This window comes from Electrona antarctica (genome assembly GCF_951216825.1).
Source record: "Electrona antarctica genome assembly, chromosome: 19".
Classification (NCBI taxonomy): domain Eukaryota; kingdom Metazoa; phylum Chordata; class Actinopteri; order Myctophiformes; family Myctophidae; genus Electrona; species Electrona antarctica.
The window spans coordinates 2,955,081-2,976,942 of NC_136800.1; the positions used below are offsets into that span (position 1 = coordinate 2,955,081).

At 42.2% G+C, this 21,862-nt stretch overlaps 1 protein-coding gene across 5 annotated transcripts in view; it reads left to right on the forward strand.

Moving 5' to 3' along the window:
- sntg1 (syntrophin, gamma 1) overlaps window positions 1-21,862 on the forward strand; it is a 96,011-nt gene that overhangs the window by 61,025 nt on the left and 13,124 nt on the right. For all 5 annotated transcript variants that reach the window (XM_079530151.1, XM_079530149.1, XM_079530153.1 and 2 more), the window contains exons 11-15: window positions 8,177-8,307; window positions 9,727-9,856; window positions 16,663-16,701; window positions 18,882-18,998; window positions 20,639-20,710. In XM_079530151.1, the coding sequence (XP_079386277.1) occupies window positions 8,177-8,307; window positions 9,727-9,856; window positions 16,663-16,701; window positions 18,882-18,998; window positions 20,639-20,710 (489 nt within the window). The remainder of the gene's footprint in view (window positions 1-8,176; window positions 8,308-9,726; window positions 9,857-16,662; window positions 16,702-18,881; window positions 18,999-20,638; window positions 20,711-21,862) is intronic.

Sequence of the window (21,862 nt, forward strand, 5' to 3'; positions counted from 1 at the left end):
TTCCCAATGCATTTTCCCCATAGACATTTCAAAAAGTATTACTTCAAAGACCTTTTAAGCGCCGTACGAAGCCAACTCGAGTTGTGACAAATCATGACAACAAACAGAAATAATTACAAAGATTTCTTCTTTCTAATTATTTTTTCGGGCCAAAACATTGTGTCATGATTTGTCACGACAAGAGTTGGCTTTGTCCGCGGCTGTAAACGTCTTTAAATAAATACTTTTTGAAAAGTCTATGAGGAAAATTAACAGGGAATTATTTTCCGGGTCTCTCGAGGGGGCGGGACTGCGACACTCTATTGATAGGGAACAGTGGTCGGACAGGAAAGGGGGAGAGAGATGGGGAGTGACACGAGGCAAAGGCCGTCGGGCTCGGGAGTCGAACCCGCAGCACACTGTCCGGCTGGCTTGGCAGCCTAGGTGCCCAGACGGTTGAGCTAAACGTTAGGGGTGTGCTGAAATATCGATATGGCGATATATACTGTATCGATACGTCCTCCCGCGATAAATAATCGATATTGATTATTCAAATATCGATTAAAAAATATATATATTTGAAATGTTGTTCATAATGAAGTGATGAACAACATGTTTAGAAAAGGAGGAAATGACAGCTAAAATAAAGCAAATTTAACATGTTAAAAAGCAATTTTTTTAACATGCGACACGTCGTACGGCGAAGCATACGTCAGGCTTCCCTTTTGTTTTTAGCTGAGGCGACGTACAGTCAAGACAGTCAGACAGACACACATGGCTCCTCGGTGCAAAATAAACAGTGTACACTACCCGACTTTACGATAATAAGGGACAGTATGTTGGGACACAGTGTTGATAAGCTTCATTTTGTGCAGCAGCAGTGCCAGTCCGCAATGCTTTGCACTCTTCCCACTCCACTATGTCGGAACTAAAACCTGTACCCGTAAAAAGGCGGTGGCCGATGCCTAGGCTGTGAGAGACGGCATTGCACACGAGCAACCAGCTGCTCCAGCACCCGTAAAACAAACACAAGCACAGCGGCGAATGGGAAGAGTGCAAAGCATCCAAAGCATCCCCTTTTACAACGTTTACACCGGGGACTAGTTTGCTCCACATCTGAAACGGAGAAGCCGAACCATTTGTGTCAGGTTTTCTCAGTAGTAAACTCCTGTCCTCCTGTCAACCTCCTAGCAGCGAGCAGCATGGAATCCTCCCTCGTTTGAGTAAGGACGCGCTGTGATTGGCCACAATGGCCAGTGTACTTGTGCAAGACGTGCTGTGATTGGCCAGTAGGCGCTTTGAGTGGCGGTGGGAAATGCTATCGCCACAGAATTTACTAGTATTCTGGCCATAATAAGAGATTTTAATTTTGATTACAAAACATACATTATACCACTTCAGCCTTTCGGGCCATTTGAAAATAGCACATCTACAATAGCAGATCTTGTAGATCGACTATTTTCAGAAGAGTTTGTACACATTTTAGACTTTCTGGGACATTCTGCAATATGAGTACTTTTACTTTTAGTACTTTAAGTACATTTTGATGCCGATACTTTTGTACTTTTACTTGAGTACATTTTTAATACGGGACTTCTACTTGTAACGGAGTACATCTACATTGCAGTATTTATACTTTTACTTAAGTGAAACATTTGAGAATTTTTTCGTCACTACTCCTCTGACACCTTTTCCACCGGTTGGTTCCCAATTGACCTTATGCACACCGCTGCCATCTTGCCAGCAAGGTGCTAACTATGTGCAACTTCCCATAGATAGCGCCCATTCATCCAAACTGAAAAGTCCTATCGAATTGTATTAAACAACGTCAAACTCACCAACATTGCAGCTGTATGGAAAGCTTGAATTAAACTCTTTCAATCTGTAAAGTGTTTGTTTCATTAAAAACTTCCTGTCAAGAAATTCCTTGCAGGTGAGTATTGGAGTTTGGAAGCACTCGTTTTTAGTAAAGCAACCTCCTGCTGCCTCCTGCATTATGTGCAAATTCAAAACAGGTTGTTATGCAGGGCAGTTGAGTGATTAGCCAACAAGCACTCCCAAGCTCAAAGCGTCAGAGTTTGGGAGTGCTCGTTGAATATCACTCAACGGACCATGCGTACCACCTGTTTTGAATTTGCACATAATGCAGGAGGCAGCAGGAGGTTGCTTTACTAAAAACGAGTGCTTCCAAACTCCAATAGTTTTTTCTTGACAGGAAGTAGCTCATAACAAGTCTACAATGGATTTTTGTGAAGCAAACACTTTGCAGAAAGAGGATAATTCAAGCATTCCGCACAGCTGCAATGTTGGTGAGTTTGACGTTGTTTAATACAATCAGATAGGACTTTTCTGTTTGGATGAATGGGCTGTCAATATGATAATGAATTTATTTATATAGCACATTTCATTCCTTCCACGCGCCAGAATGGTACCTCCCAGTCCCGGCAGAGTAGTTCAGGAGGAACGGATTGTGTGGCCCTGGTTTTTCCCTAATGGGACTGATCGAGGGTAGCTACTGGGACGTAAGTCGGGACTTGATCACCCCGGCTGGGTCACCTGAGTGAGGGGTATGATGTTGGGAGACCCGAAACCCCGATGACCTTGGGATTCATCACTGAGGATACGTCCCAGGTGCATCCATGTATGTATGTATTTTGTTTAGTTCAAGACAGTCACAAAGTGCTTTACATAACAGGGTAAAAAACAACAAAAAGCAACAACAACGTAATCACAGTTACAACAAGATATCAGTGAATAACAGCAAGCACAAAATGAAAGCATGCACATATAATCAAAAAATAGAATAAGGTATGCAAAAGGAAATTAAGAGAAGGCCTTAACGTAAAAGTGGGTTTTCAGAAGGGATTTAAAACATGACACAGATTTTGCAAGTCTTCGATTAATAGGTAGGGCGTTCCAGAGTTTGGGAGCCCGAATTGCAAATGCCCGCTGCCACCCTTTGTGATGAGCTGGGCTGTGGCTGTGGGGGTCTCAAGGAGGGCTTTGTCTGAGGACCTGAGTGTACGTGTAGGCTTAGTGGGAAATTGCATCTAGTTAGTATACCTTGCTGGTAAGATGGCCGCCGCTTAACCCATTTAGGCCTGACGTCGAAATAAAAAAAAAAGTATTCTGAAAGAATATATATTCAAAGATTTGTGCCGCATTTTCACGATTTTTCAAAAATAGCAGATCTACAAGCTCGTAGCACGCCACTCGGTGAGCTTGTAGATCTGCTATTTTTCAATAGCTAAAGTATAACATAATGCTTAGTTAAAACACCAAAAGGGGTTCCCGCCCAACATGGGATAAGGTCAATGGGAACCGGTTCAGTTATTTTTGGTTCTTAGTCCATGAGCCAGATCGAGCTCCAACATTGGAACGTTAATTATGAATTGAGTATGCAAAACAATACCTATATTAAATTGTTATCGCCATGAAACTTCCCCAGTTGATTACTTACACGAAGACAATGATTTATTGTATTACACATTTCTAAAAATGAAATATGCAAATGAGGCATTATATAGGGAAATATGCAAAAAAAATGATTTTTTTTTTTATATTGATTAACAATTTAATATAGGTATAATTTTGCACACTATATAAAAGGTCATCTCTAAAAGAGAAAATAATACAAAGGCACTCTTTGTATTGTTCTTAGAAGAGTTGGCATGGTAGCTGCAGAGCATGCACAACGAACGCGTTTCGATCCTCAAGCCTTCATCAGCGTTGAACGCTACAAACACAGAAAGTGACACCTTTTATGGTCTCCCTAGAGGGGACACCTTCCTCTATCATGTAAACAACCCTGACTACACAGACAACCCAAAGTGCAACCTTGAATAGATTCAGACACATAATTAATACTAGACATCAGAGTCCTTGAATAAATATACAAACGTAGTATCAGAATATTTGGGTAATTTGTTCCATCCATGTATAAGGTTCATAAAGTTAGGCCGGCATAGAAAAACACTTAGGCTATAATATACACTGAGACACATCGGACTGAGTCCTTGAAAAGGAGGGGGATTTAGGGGACTCGGTAAGAGAAATATACAAGTTACACATAACATGTTAGGCAGCTAAGGTAGTGCTACTGTATTAAACAAAATCACACCCGTGTGAACTGAGTGGTGCAACTCCCCCCCCCCCCCCCCCCCCCCCTCCTCTCTCTCTCTCTCTCTCTCTCTCATTAGCAGGCAACAGTGCAGCACTATCTCTCTCTCTCTGTTTCTGGCACAACAGCGCCACTTTTGCCCCTACTGGTACTCATAGTCACACACATAGGTTAACACATGTACACATGTCACATAGGTTTGAAAAATATATATAAAGAAGTCTCATGTTAGGCTACTAGTGTCATTCAGTCCTAGGCTTTTGGAGCTCTGGCTCATGGACTAAGAACCGAAAAGAACTGAAGCGGTTCCCATTGGGAACCAACCGGTGGAAAAGGGGCTATTAATCGAATTTTAATCGAAATCGCAATTTTTGGATTTGGACGATGTCAAAAAAAGGTTTTACTAGGGTATTTACGGTACGGATCTTGCTCATTAAAGCACTGCACAGAGCCAAAAGTCCTGCTAAAAGCATAATAAACCCGAGTCCAACACCAAATTAATGTAATGCGTGTCTGCCGTGGTGCGCGCAGCTCACAGCTGTGATTGATTGTGTGCTCATAGTCACTCATCCACGTATATCCCTGCTCAGTGCGTTAGCCGTTAGCACAGAACATGTCCCAAACGCTGAGGTAAACATAACCGTGCCACCGAAAAAAGCTCGTAGCTTATCAATACCGTGTCCCGACCTACTGTCCCTTACACCACTGGTTCCCAAACTTTTTCATGTCAAGGACTCCCAAATTGACACTAATTAGCCCGCGGACCCCCATTTGAAAAGACATGCCAGGGACCCCCATATAAGAGAAGATTTTTACGGCTCTATATCAGTGATTCTCAACCAGTTTAATTTCAAGGACCCCCAGTTTTACATGCATCAGTCTACGGACCCCCATTTAATGACATTTATATCTCTGGGACCCCCAATATATATGGGAAAATCAATGTTAATTTAACTCTGAGTGTACAAATGGAACCAAATGGACCCGTTAGGGTCCATTTGGTTCATTTAGCTGGGTACCCCCTGGAACTCCCTCAAGGACCCCTGGGGGTCCCCGGACCCCACTTTGGGAACCACTGCCTTACACTAACTGTTTATTTTGCATCGAGGAGCCATGTGTGTCTGTGTCGCCTCGGCTTTTTTTCCACATGTATGGCCCATACAGAAGCTAAAGGGAAAAAGATTACAGATTCGGTGACATTTCACATTGCAACAGGGTGCAGGAAGAGTGGGCACCTCGTGTTAAATTGGCTATTTTTTCCAAAATGTAAAAAAAAAAATCACACCCGTGTGAACTGAGTGGTGTAAGGTTTTATATAGCATGATCAGCTGTGGTCTGACGTAATGTCTGACGTAATGAAATCACACAAAATATGTTAAGTAAAAAAAGCTATCATTTTTGATAAATGTATGTATCACACCCGGATGTGATTTCACAACTGGCTGTTTTTGCGCAGAGAAAATGACCACGGTTGCTACGGTCATCCAGTTCACCCGGGTGTGATTTAATTACGTCAGAAATTATTTTGAACATAGCAACCATGGTCATTTTTTTATGCACACAAAAGCCAGTTGTAGGAGTGGTTTACACCACTCAAAAATATTACAAAAGGTATTAATTTGGATAATGTTATAATGGCAGGTGGTATCACTATGGCACATTAGGAGTGCACTAGTGCTAGTGGTTTATAATGGCAGGTGGTATCACTATGGCACATTAGGAGTGCACTAGTGCTAGTGGTTTATAATGGCAGGTGGTATCACTATGGCACATTAGGAGTGCACTAGTGCTAGTGGTTTATAATGGCAGGTGGTATCACTATGGCACATTAGGAGTGCACTAGTGCTAGTGGTTTATAATGGCAGGTGATATCACTATGGCACATTAGGAGTGCACTAGTGCTAGTGGTTTATAATGGCAGGTGATATCACTATGGCACATTAGGAGTGCACTAGTGCTAGTGGTTTATAATGGCAGGTGATATCACTATGGCACATTAGGAGTGCACTAGTGCTAGTGGTTTATAATGGCAGGTGATATCACTATGGCACATTAGGAGTGCACTAGTGCTAGTGGTTTATAATGGCAGGTGATATCACTATGGCACATTAGGAGTGCACTAGTGCTAGTGGTTTATAATGGCAGGTGATATCACTATGGCACATTAGGAGTGCACTAGTGCTAGTGGTTTATAATGGCAGGTGATATCACTATGGCACATTAGGAGTGCACTAGTGCTAGTGGTTTATAATGGCAGGTGATATCACTATGGCACATTAGGAGTGCACTAGTGCTTCTCAAATGTTTTAGTTGCACATTTGGTTCCATTTGTACACTCTCAGAGTTACAGACCTGTTTCCGGTGATATTATTGTCCACTCGTGTTGTATGACCGTGGCAAAAAAATAGAATTTAACCCATTTAGGCCTGACCTCAAAAATGTTAAAATTTCTTCTAAATCCTTTTCTGAAATAAATATTTTCACGATTTTTCAAAAATAGCAGACCTACAAGCTCGTAGCGCGCCACTCGGTGGCGCGCTATGAGCTTGTAGATCTGCTATTTTTCAATAGCTAAATTATAACATAATGTCTAAAACACCAAAATGCCCAAAATGGGTTAAAGGTATATTCAGTGATTTCACTTAATTCAAATATCACTTATTTTTTCTTATTTTTTTGGATAATCCTCCCTACTATAAAGTGTGCTGACCATATAAGGAGTTCCTCCCTGTCCCCAGTGAGCCCCTGGGGTCAAAAAACCCTAGTTTCGGTTTGGGCTTTGGGTGGCAAAGCCTTCATCCAATCAGGATGAGAGGGGCCTTCCTCCAATCATGATCGAGTGGGGCGGGCCTTGGTGCACGTGATGTTGGTCTGTTGTACTTCCCCCACTGTAGAGCGTGTGCATGTGCACATCTTGTTACCGGGGTGGACCAGGTTTTTTTCCAAATCACCCAAATCACTGAATGCGCCTTTAAGCTAAAATGTCCACCACAAGCCAGCATGGTGATGGTTAAAGCTGCTATAAGCAATAATATGTCGACATTTTAATTACTTTGTTTTGTATAATTCTTTTTGGTATTCAGACAGCCAGCAATGAGTAAAACGCTCCCCCCCCAAAAAATGTGTCTCTGTGACACATCTAGGTAGCCTGGTGAAACCACTCCCCCTGCTGGACAACATTTTCATTCTGCCAGCAGGGAGAGTCTGGGAACTCTCAGGCAGAGATGATGTACTCCGGTCCAATTCTGGCCGGAGCGATATGCGGCTGTATGAGGCCGCTAGAGGCGGGATCAACGCGAGACGTATGACATATTGAAGCGCTGCCACAGTGCAAATGTAAACACAACCTAACAAGACTACAACTCGAAATTATTATGGAGATATCAATATCAATATGTTTGTCCCGCTGCTTCCGGGTTCATCGTTTCTGCTTGAGAGATCCCAGATGCAGGCAGGAGGAGTGAACTGGTGAACTCAATACTGCCGCAATCTGGCGGAGTCAGGTTACCATCTAGGTGCCACAATCTGCATTCAAGGAGGGAACTGGTGAACTCAATACTGCCGCAATCTGGCAGAGTCAGGTTAACATCTAGGTGCCACAATCTGCATTCAAGGATGTTCATAGCAGCTTTGTCATTGGTCGGAAAAAAAACCCGGTCGAAATGACAAACCAATCAGGAAGTAGACTGGCAAATCGACCAATGACAAAGCTTCTAGGAAAATCTTTGAATGCAGATTGTGGCCCCTAGATGTGTCACAGAGACTAAAAATGTTTTGGTAGCGTTGTACCCATTGCTGGCTGTCTGAATAACAAAATAAATGTAAATAAAAAGGTCATTAAAATGTTGACATATTATTGCTTATCGCAGCTTTACACATAACGTTTTCTTGTTTAGGTTTGGACTTTATTCCAATAGGAAAATTCATATTTGTTTGCATTAAAAAGAAATCAACATATTTGAGGCAATGTATTTCTTTTACAAAAGAAAAATTGAAATCGAGTTTTATTTTATTTTTTTTTTTTTTTTCACAAAATGGTGCAGCCCTAGGTCACAGCGTTTGTGTTGTCTTCTCCAGGATACCCTCTCGTGCTCCTCCTGGCCCACGTCCCCAGGGCTGCGCTGGGAGAAAAGATGGATGGACCTGCGGCTCATTCCTTTGCTCCACTCGCGCCTGTCACAGCACGTGCCGGGCTCCGACGTGTGCAGGTGAGTGTACGCGCACTGGCGCAGTGGCGTTTCCAGGAATTACATTTTGGGCAGGCAAGAATTACATTTTGGGCAGGCAAGATGTGTTAATTGTCGTCTCCCCCCACGCACAATCGGTAGCACTAAAGGTTTTCAAAGAGAGGCTGAAAGGCATGCATTTGCATTCGAATGGGTGATTGAGGGTCGCGCTCTATCCGCTGTCCACTAATAGTTCTCAGGTCTTGTTTTTGTCCTCAGTGTATGGATTTTGGCCAGGCAGAAAATGGATTTGGACGGGCGGACGTTTGTCCTCGCCTTATTATAGATACGCCTCTGCGTACGCGGTACAAAGGGGACCTCATATTTTGTCAGAAAAGTGGCTCAGGCAGCCCGAGACATTGCCAAAGCATTTCCGGGGGTCCCCGGCCAAAAACGTTGAGAACCACTGCCCTAGGGCAGGTACCCTCACAAAAAAATGCAGTAATCCTGGTCTCTAAACTGCCTCCCCCTGGCCAGCCGGGGCGCCTGATGGAGAGGAAAGGAACTGGTTGGAATAATGTGTTCCTTCCACGCGCTACGTCCAACCAGGGAAACTCCCCCCTGTCAGGTGCAAAGGAGCAACTTGGACAGATCAGGCATGAAGGAAGCATGAGTTCAAGTCCGTTGCTCTCCCCATGTCCCCCATATATGGGGACTAGGTTGGCGGAGGGTGTGTAGAGCCCAGGATCACATTAGATAATTGACACAGGGGTGAAAAATGGGTTACAAAATCGTGGGACAAAAATGTATAATAAAAAAATAAATCATCTCATATAAGCATAGTGGTCCAAAAAGGTGGTCTCTCTGTATCGTAATTTTTTTATACAGTCCGTTTCTAGTGAAAATGTAACTAATTCAGCAGCAGTAACATTAGCGTTTTCTCACAGTCAGTTGATTCTTCATATCCATATGAGTGAAAAGGCCGGGATGATTTTGTTTATTTTTCAATCACAGTTCTTATACGAGGCGATCTAAAATCCCCCTTTGGGAATTACAAATGCAAATAAAAAGTACATGAACCCTCTGCCGATATTGACGTCAGACTTCGGTGCTCTTTGCTGCCTTTGCCAATAATATGTTTGGAAGCTGTTCAAAAGAGTTCTGCAGCTACAGTCCTGATTAAGTCATCAAAATAAATGACATTACAGTTTGGGATAATATAAAGCATAGCCTTGCTATTTCTATTAGACACAAAAGTACAATAATTGTGTTGTTATGGAGTGGTGCTATCCTTCAGCCTAATTTATAGTTTCGCGGCCGTGTGTGGCTTGATTAAATAAGTGATTCTCAAAAGAAAATCAATATGTTTGTTGAGTGATGCGGTCGCACAACGAAGTATAAACGAGCCTCTAATCACATTTCTCTGTCTCCGTTTATTTGCCCCAATTTTTTTGTGTTCAGGAAAAATGCTTTTCAAGTGATAGCTGTTGATGGGGTTTGCAGTGGTGTCATTCAATGCCACACAGCCGAAGACTGCTTAGACTGGCTCCAAGCAATATCCAGAAACATATCCAACCTCACTAAGCACAATGTAAGTATAAGTATTTGACAAACATCTGAAAGATTCTAGCAAATATGTTAGCCTCTATTGCTACATGTGTATAGTTAATGAGTAGCTCTGGTCCATATAGCTCTAATGCGTTTCATTTAGAGCTATGTTACTCTCGACTTCCGGGGCTCGCATTAATGCAGACCAGCCTCTCGTCTTTAGCGTAAATAAAAATAACGTTTCACCTACTCACCAAAACAAAGGCGGGTTGTGTCATTAGAAAGCCTACTTTCCTTAGTGGAAGCACTCTGAGCCCCCCACCACACGTATAAACGGTACTTTTTAGCCAGAAAGGGATTTCTTTTCACCGGAGGAAAAATATTCTCTATGAGGCAATTCTCTGGGCAATATCGGTAGAAAGCGCAGTGGAGTAACTAAAAGTATTTTTGGCCAAAAAGTTACGTTTGGCCAAAAGGGGGGGGGGGGGGGGGGGCTCAGAGTGCTCCACTAAGGAAAGTAGGCTTTCTAATGACACAACCCGCCTTTGTTTTGGTGAGTAGCAAAAACGTTCTTTTTATTTACGCTAAAGACGAGAGGCTGGTCTGCATTCATGCGAGCCCCGGAAGTCGAGAGTAACATAGCTCTAAATGCAACGCATTAGAGCTATGGACCAGAGCTAGTTAATGAGGTACAAACGTGCTATTTGGACGTCAATGTTGATGATGACAATGTCCACATTATTCACATAAACAATAATATTACAAATGTCACATGGTAAGTAGACGTATAATTATGTCAATTCACACAATGAGATGAGTGCATATATATGCTCTTCTAATGCCCTGGGGCAACATTAACAGTGTTAGCACTACCACACTACATTTACTCCCTCAAGGTAAAAGCATGCGCATGTATTATCTATAATTCATTACACTGTATTATATAATAATGATGCCAAGGGGTAAAACGCACAGTAAAATAACTCTTGAGATAGCAATTCTATATTCCAAGCCTCTTTGTGAACACATTTCTTTTTTTTTAAATGTTTTTTGTGGCTTTCACCTTTATTTTATATATTTTTTTATGGAGGGACAGACAGTAGGCTGACAGGAAATGGGGAGAGAGATGGGGGGGAAGACATGCAGTAAAGGCCGTCGGGATCGGGAGTCGAACCCGCGGCACACTGCCAGACTGGATTACCAGCCAAGGTGCCTGGACCATTGAGCCATGGCCCAGGCCGTGAACACATTTCTGACCTTCACAGGAGTTTGGGAAATGTAGTGCTTTCACGTTGCCAAATTAAGTAGGTGAAACTCAACAGCCAAGCTAGGCCACATGTATGCAGATTGTTTAGTAAACATGTTGCCTGTAGCATTTGATTACCTTTCAAAAATAAACATTTAGGTGTATTGTCCTGTATCATGCATTTCTGCCAATGATGGGTACATTAATGGAGTTGAGATAGCCAATGCTTGCTGGCTCTTTTTTAGACACACTCCCGGGGGAAACACAAAAGCTCTGCAGCCACCTGTGTTGGCATGCTAGTCAACATAAATGTCCAACAATTAAAAGCCTCAGAGGGTGGTAATTATGATGTGGTGTTTGAGCTGGCTCTATATGAGAGAGCTGTATGCGAGCGTCTCTGGGGGATAATGGAGCCCTGGCTAATTTGGAGTGCATTAACTGAGGGGTCATACTGAGCATAACACAGATTACTCATTGTCAGAATGGCTTGAATGATTGAAAGGGCATTTCTGGCCTCAGCCTTTTATTAATCGTTTACCCGCCAGGAACATAGGAATTTTAAAACGTAGAATCTTGTAGCCTGCCACAAACGGAAAAGCCGTTTTAACAGCGATGTATTCATTAATGCATGTTTTAATACGATCGTATCGAAATCTACCGTCTGTTAGCTTTGTTATGCTTCTGACACAATGGGCGCGGCCATTTTGAAAATGCGCGCGCATCCACTTACATTGCCGGCTCTGGTTTCAGACGGCTTTATCTCACAGAAGCGACATTGCAGAGGACGCTTTGTCCCAGACAAGCGTTTTCAACGGCCTGTAGCAGGCGCTGTGATACTCGCGGTCCACTTTTTCCACCACCGACCGAGAGAACGAGCACACAGCTTCGTCAACACACACGGAATGGTTTCATAGTAAAATGCGATACGGATATTTGGCTCTTCAAAGTAAGTGTCACGCGTGATTAAACCATGGCAATACGCAATCGAGGGATTAATTAATGGCGGCAGGCTAAGAGTTAAAAGTCTGAGCCATCACAATAAGCTGAAGGACATACAGATTTCTGTTCCACTTAACGCATTTTGGGCGGGAACCCCTTTTTGGTGTTTTGAACATTATGTTATAATTTAGCTATTGAAAAATAGCAGATCTACAAGCTCATAGCGCGCCACTCGGTGGCGCGCTATGAGCTTGTAGATCTGCTATTTTTGAAAAATCATGAAAATGTGGAATATATATATATATATAATATACGTTTTTAACTCAAATCTTTGCTTCTGAGGGGTCCCTGGAACAACATATTGTCAGATGGGGGTAATTTTTGGGGTCCTTGATATGAAATATTGAGCACCACTGATACATGGGTACTTCAGAAACTGGAGGATTTAGACGAGACATTTTTTTAATTTCGACGTCAGGCCTAAATGGGTTAAACAACTTAGTTGACCAGAGTCACCCAGGGCTACGTCCTACGTGATAGGTCTGCTCCTTTTGTTGAACCCCTGCACCAAATCGCTTAACTCACAACGTGTCACATATTTGCGATGCGTTGTGAGCTTGCGGATCTGCTATTTCCGCAAAGTGTTTGCACCAGAATAGTGTAATATGGGTGTACGTACAGTACAGTAGATACTGCGATTTATTTTGAATGGATGTGTAAGTGTTACCGTGTATGATTTTGACAGCAGAACAAACGAGTGCTACAGTAACACTGGTAGACCACACAATAATGTGACTGGTCACAATAATATGCAGTTGAAGGAACACGCACTCAACAACAGACAGTAGTCAGGCTTATTTAGTTCCCAGCTAGCAAAAAAAAGAACATACTGTATATACTGTAGTGGTTTCCTCCCTGGGCTCAAAATGGGGACTTGCCAGTCGTTCTTGCCTCCATTGGAAGACCAGAGCCAATTTGGAGGGTCTAAACTCGACGTTCTTGTTCCTTGAGAGTGAGTTATTGATAGCGTGCTGTGGAATTAGGAATGCCTGATACCTGCTGGGATCTGAACCGAATGTTTTAACATATTTTGACCTGAGGACGATTCTACAAATGTCTTCTAAATCCTTACAGTTTTCTGAAAAACCCTATGTTTCTATATCAGTGGTGCTTTTTCATGTCGATGACCCCCAGAATGATCTGTATTTGGCTGCGGAACCCCGTCTGAAAATGTGTTCCAGGGACCCCCCCAGAATCAAAGATATGAGTTAAAAACGTTCGCTGTGAAAGCATTATATTTAAAGAATTGCACCACCTTGCGATTAAAAAAAAATAGCAGACCTACAAGCTTGTAGCGCGGCACCGAGTGCTGCGCTACAAGCTTGTAGGTCTGCTATTTTTCAACAGCTAAAGTACGACATAATGCTTAAAACACCAAAACGGGTTCCCGCCCAGAATGGGTTAATTTAAAGCTTCACTGCTCTGATCTCTCTCAGTGCCTCATGACTATGAATCTATCCCTGTTTTTTTCAATTTGCATACATTGAATTAAAGTAGCCATAACAGTGTCCCTCTGATGCATGTGGAGGACCCACAAATATTTGTGTCATCATTTGTTTGTCCTTGGAGGAAAGTTTGGCCTGAATGTGTGTTCTAATGGGACAAATGCCAGTAGGATATATTCTAGACTCTAGAAGTGGCTGGTGCTGGGACTAGTCTGGTGCAACGCACAGGTCCACAGGTGCAGTGTGTTGACATCGTTTTTTCTTTGCATTATGGCGTACACCTTTTAATTCAAGGCATTCCTTGAGAAGATTTATAAAAGTCCCTAAAAGTTTCCTACTACTATTTATACACCAGTAAACTATAATATGAATCAATTTTAAGTTCATTAATTAGATATTTTGCCTGCCTGGTCTCGTCATGAGTGGACTCACCGTCAGCTGTCGGCTGCTCTGTGCGTGTAGGCGTGCACGTGCGCGCGTGTGCGGCGTCATTAAAACGCTGTGGTACCAAACAAACCAAACACCATTACACCACTGCACCACCTGAGGTGTGATGTGAGACCCGAAACCCTGATGACTTTGGGATACATCCCTGAGGATACGTCCCAGGTGCATCCATGCGATGTATTTTGGTTCTTTAGATCTAGACTGCTGGGACGCATACCATTTTCGGGTTCCGGTCGTGAGTAGGGCATTAAGCGACTAGTCGACTAGTTTTTTTAAAATTATTTTCACGATATTGTAGGCCTCAAGATCAGGTAGATTATAGTTATAGTCACCAATGTACACAGTTTTTAAATGTACAAATGTTTATTTACAAAAACAAATATATATATATACATTTTTTTTTACATATTAGGTAGTTGAACAACTAGTCGACTAGTAAACTAGGCAACTAGTCAACTAGTAAAAATGACTAGAAGTGAATGCCCTAGTCGGGAGCGGATGGTAACCTCCGTCATGTTGTAGTCCACTCACTGGTTTGTAGTCATCAGGGCAGGAAACCACAAACCGGAAAATTCCCTGGGATCAAGGCAGTGCTGTTTTTGGCAGCACATTTTGATTTTAGTTTTAGTCATAGTCTCTTGAATAGTTTTCATTTAGTTTTAGTCACATTTTAGTCACCTGGAATGGTTTAGTGTTAGTCTGGTTTTAGTCGACTAAATATCATAACAGTTGATTTAGTCGAACAAAATGTATTTTGGCGGGCCTTGATGCCGTCGTAATGACTGTTTTTTTTCACTTGCTGAAAATAGACGATCTACAAGCCCACAACGCGTTGCAGCGCGGCGTGTTGTGGGCTTGTAGATCGTCTATTTTCAATACTAATTGTAAAACGACTTATACTGGATCTCTTGTCCACTAACATTTTAGTCTAGTTTTTATTTGTTGACGAAATTGTCAGTATATTTAGTCTTAGTTTTTGTCATCGTAGCTTAGTTTTTCATTTAGTTTCCATTTAGCTTTCGTCAGTGGAAAAAGGTAGCCGACGAACATTTTTCGTCTTAGTTTTAGACAAAAACAACACTGGATCAAGGGCATCATCATTTCATGGCCTGCCCAATAAAAATTAATGCGGCGGGTATGAATCCGACACGTCTTTCAAGTACTTGGAATAGTTTACTAAAGACAAGCACTCAAAAAGTTAAAAATGAGGAGAGGGTGGATAAAAATAGATGTCTGATGAAGACTCTGTTGGAGTCGAAACATCTTTTAACTTTTATAAATAAAGTACATCTATTTTTATCCTACATGTATTGTACACTCTCCTCATTTTTTACATTTTTGCCTTGTATTCCAGACCCACTGATCCTTGAAGCACCAGCCTATACTTTACATTATTTGTTTTGCATCTCCATCGAGCACCTGGTTGATTTTCTTTTTGTCACTTGGAATAGTTTGTTTGGTATATCCATCTTTTATTCCAACTCGTAACGACTGATCGAGACTAAAAACAAACAAGGTGAAATCGGAAGTTTAACCACTTTCAACCTGCTTTGCCTATTATTTTGGCATGTCATTGTTGTCTTCATCTTTCAAACATGTTCAAAAATAGCTAAAATGCATGGAGGCGGCCATGACACACAGAAGACACAGGACACAAGTGTGTCTTGCGTGTGTCTTAGGTGTGAGTTAGGCCTTAGTAAGTAGTAGTATTTTTTTTGTGCCATTTCGCAATAGGCCTATCTCACAGCCCGCTTTCCACCCCCACTTCCGGTAAATAGTGGTGTCATTTAACATTAGCATTTACACGTTTTTTTCTCTGGAGAATCTAAGTACATTTCCTAATGTAAAAATGTGACAGACCAATATTATTATGAAGCAAACAAGATGGTAAATCAGCTCGAACAGATAGAACAAACCTTACCTTGAGAAAACAAAAGTTGTAAACTTCTTAAATAACGTCTGTTAACATGTAGTGTCTATGGAGTGACGTCACGCTATCACCACTAGTCCCGAAAGGGGGTGTAAAAAGGGGGCGGGGAAATTCTGTGAGATAGGCTTATAGTGGAGCCATGGCCAGAGGCTATGGCTATTTGGGGGTTCTTGGCATGGAAAAGGTTGGGATCCCCTGCTCTAGATTGTTCCAGTAACAGCTCTCTGATACTTCTAGGTAGAGGTAGAAGATACGTATTTTTGAGTGGTGCAACCACTCCCTTACAGAGCTATGTGTGTGGCTGGCTGCCTGGCTGGGTGCCTGGCTGGCTGGGTATGAGCACGAAAATAGCATGGTTTCACCACCTGTGTGCAACCTAACACGCACATATTAACTGTATATATGATGATTTTGGGTGTGCCAGTACAGTACAGTACAATACAGTAGAGGGTACAGTAGAGGGACCCCCACACGGTAACTCTGTCATTTCTCAACCGTTTTAGACGTGGGGCGGCTCTCCGGAATCGGCCCGGCCCCCTGGGCGCGTTCCTGGGGGTCTGGATGTTCCGGGGACCCCCCACGGGGACTCCCCGGAGACCCCCACATGGTAACTCTGTCGTTTCTCTACCGTTTCGGACTTGGGGCAGCTCGCCGGAACCGGGCCGGCACCCTGGCCGCGTTCCTGGGGGTCTGGAACTTCCGGGGACCCCCACACGGAGTTGCACCACTCACTTCACACGGGTGTGATTTTCCTATATAATTGTTTTATTTTTTCCTAACAGGTAAAGAAGATTAACAGAAATTTCCCAGTGAATCAGCAGGTAAGTCAATCAGCTGAACCTGCCTTGTTCTAAATTAGCTCTGTGAAAAGGTTTGTACTGCTTTCTATTGACCATATGCAGACTAGGGCATTAAGCAACTAGTCGACTAGTTTACTAGTAAATCCACTAGTCGACCTTGCTGGTACTAGTTGACTAGTTGATAAGAAAAAAAAAAATATATATATAAAATATATATATATTTAAAATATATATATATATATATATATATATTTCCCCCCCGATTTTGTAGGCCTCAAGATCAGGTAGATTATAGTTATAGTCACCAATGTGAATAGGTGGTTAAACAACTAGTCAACTAGTAAACTAGGCAACCAGTCAACTAGTAAAAAGGACTAGAAGTGAATGCCCTTTAATGCAGACTGCATCCATATTGCCAGCAAGGTGGTAACAAGGTGCAGTTTCCCATTTGTCAGCCCATTCCTCCACACGGAGAAGAAACGTAGAAAAATAATCTGCAAGGAATTTCTTGACAGGTCATAACATGTCTGCGGTGGATGTTTATGACACAAACACTTTGCAGATCGAAAGAGGATAATTCAAGCTTTCTATACCGCTGCAATGTTGGTGAGTTTGACGTTGTTTAGACGGGACTTTTCTGTTTGGATGAATGGGCCGTCTATGGCAGGGGTGGGCAACTGGCGGCCCGGGGGCCACATGCGGCCCCCACCTTCACTTAATGTGGCCCTCAGGTTAATGTCAGAATACTGATATAATATTGGTTTCAGCTGTTTACAATTCCACAACATGCAAACATGACCCGCTTTAATTACTTCAGTCTAAATTAGTAGCTCAATGCTTCAACACACGTATAATTAAAGGCATTTGAAATTACATCAAAATGTTAATTTTCAGGATTCCAATTCAAAAATAGAAAAAAATAAAAGATTTCAATTCGAATATAGCAAAAATAGCCGATCTACAAGCTCAAAACGCGTCGCAGCGCGACGCGTTTTGAGCTTGTAGATCGGCTATTTTTGCTACGACAGTAATATATGGCCCTAGGGAGTGAGTGTGGAAATATAGTGGCCCTCTGCATCATCAAAGTTGCCCACCCCTGGTCTATGGGAAGTTGCACCTAGTTACCACCTTGTTGGCAAGACGGACGCGGGCTGCATATGGTCAATATGGGGCATTTAGATACATTTGTACCTATGCTGTCTTTAACCCATTTATACCTGAGGACAATTCTTAAAAAATGGCTTCTAAATCCTGACAGTTTTCTGAAATACCTATGTTTCTATATCGGTGGTGCTCAATATTTCATATCAAGAACCCCAATAATTATATGTATTTGGCCGCCGACCCCCATCTGAAAATATGTTGTTCCAGGGACCCCCCCAGAAGCAAAGATTTGAGTTAAAAAGTTCACTCTGAAAGAATATATATTCAAAGATTTGCGCCACATTATCATGATTTTTCAAAAATAGCAGACCTACAAGCTTGTAGATCTGCTATTTTTCAACAGCTAAAGCACAACATAATGCTTAAAACACCAAAAAGGGGTTCCCGTTCAGTATGGGTTAAAGAAAACTTTGACAGTCATCACTGGAATATTTCCTTCCGAATGAAACGGAATGTCACTAACCACGTTGGTCAAAGAAAAGAACGGCGTCGAATCTTTTGCAACGGTTGCAAAAGAGGCAGAATGTTTGCATCATGAAAATCCAATCCATCGATGGAGAAAATAAGCAGCTCAAAGTGCCTGCATACAGATTGTGAATTTGGTGTTTTCCATAATAATTAATTCAACAGTCGCACGCTTCCCATTTGACAAAGTACAAAATCACATGATTGACTTATCATCTCTGCAATTAAATTGCATCACAAGAGGATGCTCGCCCTGAATCTTTCACTCAATGGATTTGGCATCCATCAAAATCTCCCACATGGCAATACTGCCAAACATTCCACTGGTTCTGCAATCGCCCCGAATGTGATAAGTACACCCTTGAAGCCTACAATCCTTTTATAGCCTCTATAACAGACTCATACCTCCCTTTAATGTATATCCTACAACTCCCTTTCTACATTGTACCATATACTACTCGTGCACCTTTCTCTCTCTCTCTCTCTCTCTCTCTCTCTCTCTCTCTCTGTTTCTATATCGATCTCTCATCTTTAAAAAAAAAAAAAATGCACTTCATTTAATCATCTGACAGATTATCTACATGGGCTGGTCAGACGAGAAGGAACAGGACTCTGTTCAGGATCGAATGTACACACCAAAGTTCCTCGCCTTGAGGGGTTCCGCTCTCTTCAAGTTCTCAGCGCCTCCTGTACGTTGTTTGTTTGTTTGTGGGTGGAGGTATCTTGGTTTCTGTTTGTCATCCGTTTGTCTTTTCAATACAATACAAGTCTTGGTGTTCATTTGAATTGAGCTTATATAGGGCTCCATCTTTGTGCCACCCTTATCCCTTAATATCCCTAAACTTATTTGCCATCTTTCACTATTTTGAAAATCATTTGAACCCATTTTGACCTGAGATCAGATTCTAAAAAAATGTCTGTTTGAAAATGACAGTTTTCTGAAAAAGCTATGTTTCTATGTCAGTGGTTCTTCGATTTTTCTAAAATAGCAGACCTACAAGCTCGTAGCGCGCCACTCGGTGGCGCGCTATGAGCTTGTAGATCTGCTATTTTTCAATAGCCAAAGCATAACATAATGCTAACATCAAAAGGGGTTCCCGCCCCCAAAATGGGTTCAAATAGTTTAACTAGCCAATCTACATTTACACGTTGTGAGCTTGTAGATCAGCAATTTGAACTATTTTAAAAGGTTTTTTTTAAATAGTAAAAAAATGGCAAATAAGTTCAGGGATAAGGGTTAAGGGGTGGCGCAAGATACAGGCTATGTCCAATGGCTTCCACCAGAAGCAGCCGTGTCTAGTTGAACAGAACAAGATACAGGCAGGGCCGGATTAACACCTCTGAGGGCCCCTGGGCACTGAAGCTCGAAGGGCCCCCCCTTCACGCGCGCGCACAATTTTTGCGGTTTTGGAGCCGTTTTGGGGTAGTTTTATGCCGTTATATTAGCCTATTTCCGGTCGCCTACCCCCCCCAGACACCATTTATTTCAGGGAAATTTTATGTGGAGCTGGAAAAAAAAAAAAAAGGGGCCCCTGGTGGCCAAGGGCCCCTGGGCACGTGCCCAAAGTGCCCTATGGTAGATCCGGCCCTGGATACAGGCTATGTCCAATGGCTTCCACCAGAAGCAGCCGTGTCCCGTAACCAAAACATTTCCCTGCTGGAAAATGGATATGACTCGAAAACAAAACCAATTGTGCCGCATTGATCCAATCGCCTTGATTGATGGTGATCATCAACTCTGTGTTTACATTTTGTGAGCCATGGAAGTGATTGTGACAAGAGAGATAAGCTATTGATTTTTACTGAGTTAAGAGATGGGAAATGATTGATTAATAAGTAAAGTTGCGCAAGCACCCTTTCAACGTGCCGGAGGCTAAAAGAGGAGAATAGGGAAGTGTTTGGCTTTATATAGATGCATAATTGATTAATGTGTAAAAGCTGCAAGCACCACTTAAATGTGCTGGAGAAGGAGAGAAGGAGAATATAGGGAAATATGTTGCTTTGTATAGATTAGAATAGATGCATGTTGTGCTATACATTTTCATGTCTGTCAAAATAAATTGTTGCGTGTAAATGAACATAATATGAATATAAATGATAGCAGTTAAGACCATGTTAAACCAAGCCACTGAGCTGTAACTCATTTTAAATAGGTTGGTTTTTAAATGAGCAACCTGGAGAGGGAAATACAATGGCTCAAAAGTATTAGTTCCGGGGGCGGCTCTCATCCGTTCCGTTTCTTTAAAAGCGCCACGGCATAGCTATTCAGTTAAAATATTCATTGAATATATTAAATCAAATCCAATTAAATAATGTGACATGTTTTCAGGTGACGACATGGGACTGGACCAGAGCGGAGAAGAGTTTCACTGTGTATGAGATCATGTCCAAGGTCCTGAAGGTAAAGGCTCGAGCCATAACGTTTTAATATTTCACACGCTGTGAAAAGTGTCTGGATGTGCTTTTTTGAGGTGAAAGAATGAACCTGCACTCGCGAATTAGTTAATTAGAATATTTTTTTTTGATGCATTCTCTTTTGCAGTCCAACCACGGTGAGGTTTAACGGTGTGGTGCAAAATGCACCGGGCCGATAAACCATCTCAGTCGCTTGGATTCACATTATCATCATCATTACATTAACCCATTCTGGGCTGGGAACCCCTTTTTGGTGTTAGCATTATGTTATGCTTTAGCTATTGAAAAATAGCAGATCTACAAGCTCATAGCGCGCCACCGAGTGGCGCGCTATGAACTTGTAGGTCTGCTATTTTTTGAAAAATCGAAGAACGACTGACATAGAAACATTGCTTTTTCAGAAAACTGTCAGGATGTAGAAGGCATTTATAGAATCTGATCTCAGGTCAGAATGGGTTAAGAGTCAGTCAGCGTCTGCGCTCGGGGCCCTGTGATTGACAGACGCTGATAGGCTCTTATATATTTTTTGGCCCTTTTAGCCTTTATTGATAGATTTACAGTAGTTTGACAGGAAAGGGGGAGAGAGATGGGGATTGATTGATTGATTGATTGATTGAAATATGTATTAACAGTTTGCAGAATTACAGTACATTTCAAGCACAAACTCAATACAAAGGCTGTTAACTGTGAGTGGACGACCCAATTAAGCATTACACTTGTTTACAAGAGGGTCCACCATGTTCAATTCATCAAATTGGGGAAGAAGACACGCAGCAAAGGTCGAGATCGGAACCCGCAACACGCTGTCAGGCGTGATTACCACAGCCTATTCAGTATTTTAGCCGTGACGTAAGCGCCGCCCCCTCCAGAGATACCTCCGGGTCTTACTTTTGTGTTGCTTTTGTGTCCCCATAGAGTTATACTGTGTCCCTCCGTCGGACTAAATCTGAGACGAAAACAACCACGAAAGCCTCATTTTACCGCTTTCCTCACAAAACAACAAAGCTATTGGTCTCCCAAAATCTGGCTGTGACAGGTCGTCCGCCCCACACGGAATACTATCGCCATTTTATTTCATTGTGTCAACTAAATCCTCATTAAATGAGGCAAACTAGATTCAACATACTCAACCCTGCAC